At 42.5% G+C, this 10,503-nt stretch overlaps 1 protein-coding gene across 1 annotated transcript; it reads right to left on the bottom strand.

Annotated features, from left to right (window-relative positions):
- Positions 1-7,876: 7,876 nt before the first annotated feature.
- Positions 7,877-9,633, bottom strand: LOC6525401 (mitochondrial carrier homolog 2). The gene has a single exon (XM_002101200.4). It carries the CDS (start codon positions 9,518-9,520, stop codon positions 8,348-8,350), a length of 1,173 nt encoding a protein of 390 aa, XP_002101236.1. The 5' UTR covers positions 9,521-9,633; the 3' UTR covers positions 7,877-8,347.
- Between the last annotated feature and the right edge of the window lie 870 nt (positions 9,634-10,503).

Genomic DNA, 10,503 nt, shown 5'->3' with positions numbered 1-10,503 from the left:
CTGTAAGTTAGTCGAAAAAAAGTCGCAAAGCTAAATGATGACTGTTTTATGAAGCTGCAAAGCCAGGCTAACAATCTACACAATTTTTGGGATTTAGATTTTCCAGCATATAGAATCCCATACTTAGGGAAAAACTTGGAATCTGAGTTATTTGGTATTAACCCAACGGAAGTGCATGATATTTCCCTGATTTCCTTGATTTTTGCCATTATTTATTGCGGATGCAGCAGCCTTGGGGCAAATAGGGGAAATAGAGAAAATAGGGGAAATAGGGGAAAAGGGGAAGGGAGGCATTGAGGCATCAACCGCATTTTACGAAATGCGGTCAAAGGACTAATTATGCTAAACGCGAAAACCGCAACAACCAGTTAGCCATGGTCAAAATAATAAAATGCGTCCGCTTCTTTTTTTTTTTTTTTTTGTTTTTCGCCACTGCAGTTGTTACTCGATGTACTGTATTTGAATTTTTCTTCGTGATGCGATAAACCAAAAATTGTGCACGATATTTCAATTAAATTGGAATGCCGATGGCCATGCATATGTAATGCATTATGATTTTGGCCACATTTTAGCTGCATTTTCAGTTGCATACACACACACACACACACACACAGTGGCCACGCCTTCCAGCGACAGTTTTTGCATTTTAGCAAAAAACGATGGGCGGAGCAAAAGGGCAGCAGCACATGTAAATAACAGCAAAAGTTTTAATTAAATTTTAAATACAAGTTAATTTTTGTGTATTCTCATGCTCCACACACACACACACATACACTCGCACACTTTTGGCAAATCCATTTTATTTAACTTTGTCTATTATTTATCTTTGTGTATGCGCATCGCGCTGAAAATGAGTTATAAATATTTAGTTGTAATTCTTGTTTAGTTTTTGCACTGTTTGCTGCGGCCCTACAATCGAAATCGAAATTAATATTCATGAGCCAGCGGCGCGACCGGTTCAAATTTTAATTAGAAATAAATAATTCCAGCACTTGTTGCTCCACAAATCCACAACTCCACAGCTACACACAGCAGACACACATTGCCATTCATAATCCTCATCGCATTCAGGTGATTTACAAGTAATCATGTTGTGCATTTGCAGGCCACACAACGCATATTAATGGCAAAGCACAGGGCTCAAAGCCGATAGTCGAACACCCAACGCCCAATGCCCCGTTGCGAATGCTATTCTCCGATCCGGTTTCCAATTCCTGCTTCTTTTCCAGTAATAAACGTGCGTAATCAAGCCATGGCCAGCTGTATCTGTCTGCATGTCTGGGGCACACAACAAAGGCCAAAGCCGGCGCACATATGGGGCATTGAGTGGCAATGCCCAGTCATTGGAAATTGGCAACAGAAAATCCGTCAACGGGTCGTATACGTTTTTGAAACAATTTGCATAGCATACTTTTCGGCGGCAACGCATTTACGTTTTCGTAATAATTTCCATAGCATACTTATGGGGGCAACGCAAGTAGTACGTTTTCGTAACAATTTTCATAGCATACTTTTGGGGGCAGCGCAAGTTCACCGCTCAAGTTTTCAAACTCCAATTTACAAAAACGTTATTAAGTGTTGTCTATTTAAGAGCTAAATAAAATTTATATTTTCTTAATCTTATGTACATTTTTTTTTTGTGCAGTGTATGTGCTGGCACCTGCCTGCCCCTTTTGCCGGGTGTAATATTTGATTTTGATTGAAGTGCAGTCAGGCTTGTGCGGCCAAGGAAAAATCGCACGAGACCTTCTGCCTGTTGCCTATTCAGGACCTGTCAGTCCGGAGTCCTGCCTCCCGCATCCCGCATCCCTCGCCCCGAGTTCGTAGTCCGTAGTTCAAGACGAACGCATAATGAGTGCCAGCCAAAGCCGGAGAGACGGGCTGCACACACACACAAAAAAAAAAAAATTGAAAATGAAAAAAGAAGAAGGAAATGCATTATAATGCCGCCTGCCAACCGACATGAACGTGAGCGAACGCCTCCGGTTCTCCGGTACCCGGTACCCGGCTCCCGTCCCTGAGTCCTCCTGGGACTCCATTTAAGCTACGTGACCAACAGGCCAGGACTGCAGCCAAGGATGCGTGGAAACCGGTTCACAGACACTCCGGAAAACGAGTCCAATATGTGTTGTTTTCCCCCATTGACTCCACCGATTGCTTGCTAATTCTGGCATAGGAATGCCATAGTTATTGTTATAAAAAATGTTGGCCTTTAACACAATTAATTTGTAGACTTACACTTTTTTGAGTTGCAGAATATTGCCTCTCAGTTGGAGGAACTAGTTCGCTTACCAAGACGGCACTGGGATTGGGAACTGGAATCTGTGAACCCTTTTGCCGAGCTGACAGACATCCTGCGCCTGCAGCCGAAACACGTTGAGCTCCTTTTAGCCCAGAGCTAAGCCATCTCAGACTTGGATTCGGACTGCGATCCCGCTTCGCACTGTTTCCCCTCCCATTTCCCTGCCGCAAAATAGATGCGGTTGCTGCTGCTGCTGCGGCTGCTGCTGCACTTCTTCAGCTTCGACTTTCTCCACTTTTTACACGCCAGGCAATTTTATGGGCTGCATAAATCAGAGATGCCCCCGCCAATCCGGCAAGTCGTCTGTGGGCGTGGCAGGCAATTTATACATGACGACGTTATTATTTGCCAGCCTTCCCTTCCTCCCTCCCGGCGCCCCAAACCCCAAAAACTATATACTCGTACATACGTATATATAGTTTAGGCCTTGGTAATTGCCGACACTCGCTGCGCATGAAAATTTAAAACGCAACAAATGAAAGAAAATGTTTCGACTTTTTTTAGAATTTTTTTTTTTTTTTAATTTTTTGCACCCTACACATTTCCAAGTGGCTTTCTGGTTTTGACTGCGAATTAAGGATGGGGGGGAAAAATGGCGAAGGGGACGAAGGACGAAGGACGAGGCCGGCACTCTGGGCCACAATTTGTTTTGGCCCGTTTTTATTTGGCTGTCTGAAGCTGGCGCTGCGAAGAAAAAACATTTAGGCAACTTGGCCCTTTGAAGGCTCGTGGTCATAAATTCCGTTCTCACCACATTTTCCCCGGCGCCTTTCCTCCTGCGACTCCTGCGTTTTTCATTTATTCGTTTTCCTTGCACACTTTTTTGTTTGCCATTGGCAAGGGGCCGGCACAAACATTTTCGTCTGCCAAGGTGCAAAAAACTGTGCCAGCATCAAGCAAGTCAGCCAAGGCAGCTAAAAATTAAGTTCCCTCAAGAGAAAGTCGAAAATTTAATGCTCTGTAGTCCTTAAATACTGTACATACTTTGTGGAATATTATAAAAAATATAAGTAAAATTAAGACAACTATAAAATTAGTTAAACTTACAGTATGCTTGTTGGCACAGAAGAAAAGATACAACCAGAAGATTCAAACAATTAAGTTCGAGAAGCCTCCAATTAGTTTAGGAAAACCTTGTGCATATATGTTGCATATACTTCAATTTGGAATCTGGAATATTGCAACAGGCTGCATGTGTAATAACACTGCAAGTAGCTCCATCTGGATCGGCATGTCCTGACAGAGGAAAACCCAAACAAAGCATATTTCCGAGTTGACTTTGCCTTGGTCCTTCCTTTTGGTTTCGGACCACGCCTCCTTGCTCTTTGGCTCTTTGGCCAGGGGAGGGGGTGGGGTGTGCGTTGGAAGGGAAATAAGGAATCTAAAATGATAATAAAATATTCATATTAATCTGCTTGGCTCATAAAATATTCAGCTGCGTAATTGTTGGCATTACGTTCGAGTCGAGATCCGGGGCAGCCAGCTATGACGACAGTCGTGCCAGGATTGTCGGGAGTGCCATCATCATCATCAGCATCCACCCGCCCGCAGAGGAAATGCCAGGGAAAATCTTACAAGTTTTGTAATTTACACCTGGCTGCTCACCTGCCTGCTCCCCCCACCCCTCTCCCTCCCGCATAAAAAGCAGCATGTCCAAAAATTTGCTTTAAGCGTGGAATCAGTGGTGAAAGTGCGTACGACAAACAAACGGAATAATTTCACATGCTGCAGTTGAAAAAAACACCGCTCTACACACTGAGTTCAATGGAGATTAAATACTTAAAAAATTGCACAGAATAGTATAATATATTAATCCTTAATAAACATCGTAAATATATTAAATCATATTAAATTCTTACAAAACAGCATCAAATAGTATAATATATAAAATCCTTTAAAAGTATAAAGTAGTATGATATTATCCTTAAAAAATAACATCAAACAGTATAATATATTTAATCCCCAAAAAAAGTAGAAAATAGTATAATATATTTAATCCTTAAAAAGTAGCATCAAATAGTATAATATATTAAAACCCTTAAAAAAAGTAAAAAATATATAATAGTATGATATATTTATATATCTATATAATAATAATATAATATAATAATATCTATATATAATATATTAAATCCATAAAAAATAACATCAACTAGAAATAATAGTAATATATTTAATACTTAAAAAAAAGCATACAATAGTAAAGTATATTTAATGCTTAAAAAATAGCATCAATATATTTAATCTGCAACCAATAGCATTAATAATATAATACATTAAAACATACAAAAATAGCATGAAATAATATAATACATTAAAACATACAAAAATAGCATGAAGTAATCCTATATTGAGTCCATAAACAATAGCCTAAAATAATAGAAATTAATACTTTATTACGTAAATAGCTTTGCAAGAGCTGATTGCAAAAATACGCTCCATCGCCAAACTCAAAGGGGAAAAGGACTCAAAGGACGAGTTGAGTAAACAAAGGAAAATCGAGGAAGCGAAACCAATGCCAGTCATCGGCAATCCCATTAAGCTATTCATAATTGCTCATCATTTTGGCTGATTTCATTAGCATATGTAACATTTTAATTTGATGTGGGAAGCCGCCACTCGCCCCCCTTCCCCCCTTCCCCCCTTTTCACTTCTACCCCCCTTCCCATGCACCCACACAAGCGCACACATTCCGCACCCGCAAAACGCGTATGCATAATCAATGGAGCCTCATTAACCTGCGTGTGTGTGTGTGTGTAAGTGTGTGTGTGGGTGAGTGTGTGTTATTGTTGTTGCCCGTTAATTACGCAACCCATAAAATATATATTGCTTCTCATCGCGTTTTACATCAGAATGACGTCGATTAACACCTCATGAATGCGTGTGTCTGTGTGCAAAACCTGTTAATTGGTTTAACGTTATAAAATTGAAACCGCCGTTGAAACGACATTGTTGTTGTTGTTGTCGGAAGTCGGAAGCCGATGCGGCGTATGCGTAATATATTTGTGAACCGCCGGGAAACGCGTGCTTCCCCACCGGCACTTCCTGTCAATGCAGTGAGAACACACCGTGTTCCCAGCCCTGAAACCGCTTTAAATCACATCTCAAACATTTCAAACAAAAGGACTCCAAGGAAATATATATACATTAAATCAACTAATATCCTTTCTGTAATGAAACATTATGTGGGGTTTAGGCATATCAGAGGCGTCATTGCAAAGAGATTGCATTTAGGGGAACATATCGGACTATTAATAACAATGAATAACCCATACATATTGGCACTTTGTGGCTAGTGTTAATTATGACATTTACCCTTCAATTTTCATTTTCCTATTGCCGCCCTTAGAACACAGCCCACATGCACATTCACATATAAATATATATGTACATATACATATCGTTTTGGAAACGGATACAGATGTGGCTTTAATTTGATCTGATAGCAATAATAATTCATAATTGACTTAATAATGGACTCGATATTAATGTTAATTAGGCCCGAACTCTGGGCAATTACTTCTGTGCCCAGAAACCAGCAGCTTTGCGAGTTGAGCCCAAGACAAAGCCCCAAGTTATCCATGCAAATGCATGACTTTGTTCAGCATTTCCGCTACACATAGAGACATAGACACAGATGAGCAAAAATTGAAACACGAAATTGCAGCTCAGTGTGCGAGGTTTGTGCGAAAACAATTGGCAATTTATGTACTGTACTTAGGGAAAGTTATAAATTCAATTTAATATTCGATTAATGAAGAAAACAAAACGTGTATAAAAAACTAAAGTAGCATTTGGTTGTGGTAGTTTGGTTTTACATAATTAATTTCATGCTCTTGTTATTAGAATTTGAGACTGTCTTGCAAGGAAGTCCATGTCAAGCCCTCGATTTGCCACTGACCATCTGACTATGTCAACTGGCCGCCCAATAGTGCCGCCTCCTTTGTCCTTCGTCCTTCGTCCTTCGTCCTTCATCCTTTATCCCGGGCATCGCATCTTTATGAAGCTGAAGACAAAATTGTGTTGCATCGTTAGTCTAATTGCATTTTGCCAGGCGACAGTAACAACAGAATCGTGTTCTGCTCAACAGTTGCCCCCACACACACACGAAGCCCTATCTATATATATATATCTATATATACATATATATGTATATATGTATGCCTCTATGCAGGCATGCGTGAATGTTGCAGGACACGTAGTCCTTGTAGTCCTGCAAAGGCTGACGGCTGATGCCTTTTTTTGGTTATTAAGACGATACGACTTATACCCACTGCACTGTCATCGTCACACAGATAGACACTCACACAAGGACATACAGAAACCACACACACACACACACACATGCTCATGTAATAACTAGTAATTTTGCAACGTTTATGGAAGATGTAGGAGGTCCAACTTTTGACTCTTGATTTCTCTGGCCCAAATGAACCTGACCAACTTGCAGCAGCAACAACCGAGCATAACTGGCATTTAGGTAATCGATTGTCGATTTTCAACGGACTTGCAAATACCCAGTACATGATATCTACAGCATTTCTTGTTACTTACCTCTTGAGAGTAAGAATTTAAACTACTGCAGCTACTATGTGCTTAAAGGATATGAAAAGGATAACAACTGATTAGTTAAGCGAAAGGCAAAAAAAATGGTTTATCAACTGATTACTTAAGTAGAAAGCATAAAAAATGGTTTATCAAATGATTACTTAAGTAGAAAGCATAAAAAATGGTTTATCAACTGATTACTTAAGTAGAAAGCATAAAAAATGGTTTATTAACTGATTATTTAAGCGAAATGCATAAACAAATGGTTTAACAACTATAACTTACTATATTTGAAATGTGACTTTCGGCTCCACTGACACTTGAGCTTTGACTTTGCCTGCGAAGGACGCGAGTGCCGAATGCTACCCTCTGCCCACCGAAGTGTGGCCCGCAAATGTGTCGCATTCAAATGAACCAAAACTGAATTGTGTCTGAGCCATCGCAATCCCCCCTCTCTCTCCCCCCCCCCCCCTTTCTCCACCACTTATCGCCAAACCCCCTTGCCGCACGCCACTGGCCACTGAAATCCTGTTGGCACATTTCGTTGTAGATTTTTGATATTTTCATTACGTGCATCTGCCAGTTACGCCTCATTGTGTGGGTGTACACACTCACTGCATGTGCACACTATCCACATACATACATACATACATAAATATATGTATATATGGGTTGGTGGGGGTTAAGGAGTACATAGAATGTCGTACATGTGTCCTGGCCTTGGTTAGTTCCATTCTGCCCGGATTTCAGTCGCTTAATCTCTGCTGACATTTGGTGAAACAGCAGTAGTAGTGGCAAGAGTAGCAACAGTAGCAACAGCAGCATTCCCAGTGAAAAGATACAGATATAAAGAGCGACCCTGCAGCTTTGCAAGCTTATGAATGCGAAAACAACAAGAGGATGTGCAAATCTACAACTCAACTGGGGGTCTTCTCGTTTGCCCATCATCCTTCTGAGTCCTTTTCATGGGCCAAATATGTCGGCTGACTTTGTCCTTGTTGACTGTTGCCCTAATAATACGCTAAATTGCAAACGTGCAACGGCTTAAAACTACATTTATTATTACTTCAAGCCCATGATTATTACACTATGATCGCCTTTACTTCTTCCGCTATCCACATATCCACAATCTTCCAGTTCCGTGACTCTTCTGTACTATGCTTTGCATACTAAATGTTCTTCAAACAAAATTCTTTGCAATTCTTCCAACTCCACATGCTTCCCTGCTAATTTGATTAACTTTTAATTTTCTTCACCATCCAAAAGTATCCTTTATCCTGTAGTTCCAAAAGTATCCTTTTATCCTGTAGTTTCCATCCTTCAGTGTCTTCCATGTATCTTTTCTTCATAACTCATTCTATTTACTTGCATATCATCATCTATTCTTCGCCGCTCCAACATTCGATTCTTCGCCTTGAACTCTCCACTTTGCTTGATTCTTCCTCATCTCTGAACTCCTCATTTCCCACCTATTTACAGTTTCTCCTCCACATTCACCTAACCCGTCCTGGCAGTGAGTGCATCCTTGTGGCGCAGCAACTGGATCCTGGGCACTGAGCGCCAGAAGAGCACGGCTCCACGGTTTTGGCCACCGCGGGCATAGAGATCCGTGAGGCAGTCGACCCAGTGGTTGTAGAGCGGCATGTTTGGCGGCTCACAGGCGGCCAGTGGTGCTCCGGCACCAGCCATGCAGGCGGATGTGACCTCCAATGGATACACCACCAGGCTGGCCAGCATCTGGATGACGACGGCATTGTACTGCTGCTGGGTGTGGCTCATCGGCAGGAGACGACGGCAAAGGTGACTCAGGGCGCTCGTCACCACCAGGACGCTCCACTCGCCCAGTAGGCGTGGCACCATGCCCGCAAAGAGTCCAGCACAGCCCTGCTGTTGGGCCACCGCCATCAGGCTGCCAAGGAGTCCCTCGTAGACGCGTTCGCGACCAACGAACTGGGCTATCTGACGCACCATGACCACGTAAAAGGGATGCGATATGGCCACTGCGGTGGCCAGACGCACGCTGTCCCTCGTGAGATTCCAGCACAGCTCCTTGAGGCCCAATCCCTGTCTGGGTCCTCGCTTGTAGGGGGCAAAGTGCAGGACAGCCAGCAGTAGGTCACCCAGTAAATAGTCCACTATGCTGGCGGCCAGGCGAGCGGTCAGTCCACGATATATGCCAGTGAAGCCATCCATTTGCTGGATGTGCTGCACATACCGATGGACACTGGGCAGAAAGAGGCGTGGCCGCCGCTGGAACAGCCGCAGTTGAAAGGGTCGCGCCTGGAGCGGCTCATGGCCCAGTTGGATGAGCACCTTGGCCATCTCGTACGGATACAGCAGCGCATTGTAGCCCACCCGCAGGCAGAAGCGCACCAGCTGATTGGGTCGTCCATGGACTGGCACTTGTCTGCATGGAACCAACTCCGATCTCACACATCTTTCCTCTGGACTGGCCAACGCATCCCGAGCAACTGCCTGCTGCTGCTGCTGGTTGGATGATCTCATGGCACGGGCAGCTGGCAGTGGTGGCTCCATCAGCAGCGGCTGCACCGCCGACATCGGTGGTGCGGTGGTGCGTCGCATCCGTGCACTGTTGTCCGCATCGCCACCACCACCAAGTTCCAATCCTTCTGCCTGGGCATCGCGACGATTGTACTCCATGTGGGCCATACCTTTCCCGATTTATAACTATTTCTCTCAAAAAACTCGAATTTAGTTGAAAGAACGGATGATCTAACCGAATGCCGTCTCAGTTCAAGTTATACTGCTTTTTTGGAGTGCCAAACTTTTGCCTTCAAGAACTTGACATTTGACATTGAATCCACGGCCGACTGGGTTTTGAATAATATTTAAAGAACTCTATTGATTGCAATTAAAGCGCTCTTTATTTGGGTTCATTTTTGCGATGGCCAAGCTGAGCGATTTCTTCTCCACTTGATAGCAAATCGCGGCAAAAGGGCAGCTCACACTTGCCCCAATTGATTTCCAAAGCCCCACCCCCCGCCGACGCCTCCCACTTACTTTTGCAACATGAAATTTCAATTAGGCTGACCCCGCAGCTCTTTTGCTGTTTTTCTGGTCAATTAAATGCAACCGTATTGGCTGCCTCTGCACTCTGCCAGCTTCATCATTGCCATGCCCTTTACCCCCTTTACCACCTTCCCCCTTTCCCCCTTCCCATCCCCCCCTTCAGATTGCATTTTAAGCCGTTAAAACCTAGTGCCGATTTCGACCAAAATGCACAGAATGCTTAAAACTCGCTAGCATTCGCTAGTAAAATAAATGAAAATGTATTCGATTTGAAATTTAATTACCAACTCAACGAGGTATTCCATATTTGGAGATATATTTCGAAAGTTCTGCTCAAAATACTGATATTTATAGTGGCAGAAACATGATTTTCGACAAACATTCAAAAATCATGGTCAAAAATTGAAAACAAAAATTTTTTAAATTCAACTTTCATTTTTGAATACAGTTCGATTGGATATTTAATAACGAACTCAACGAGGTATGACATTCCATGATTGGACCAATATTTCGAAAGTTCTGATCAAAATACTGCTATTTATAGTGGCAAAATAACTGAAAAGCGATTTTCGGCCAAAAATCATCATAAAAAAATGGAAGAAAAGTGAAAATAATATTTTTTT

The sequence above is a fragment of the Drosophila yakuba genome, chromosome X, assembly GCF_016746365.2.
Source record: "Drosophila yakuba strain Tai18E2 chromosome X, Prin_Dyak_Tai18E2_2.1, whole genome shotgun sequence".
NCBI lineage: Eukaryota > Metazoa > Arthropoda > Insecta > Diptera > Drosophilidae > Drosophila > Drosophila yakuba.
Note: the sequence above shows the minus strand (reverse complement) of the source record. Positions and strands in the feature narration are given on the sequence as shown.

Excerpts from the sequence above, each read along its gene's own strand:
- LOC6525401 (XM_002101200.4), bottom strand. The coding sequence starts at position 9,520 with ATGGCCCACATGGAGTACAATCGTCGCGATGCCCAGGCAGAAGGATTG.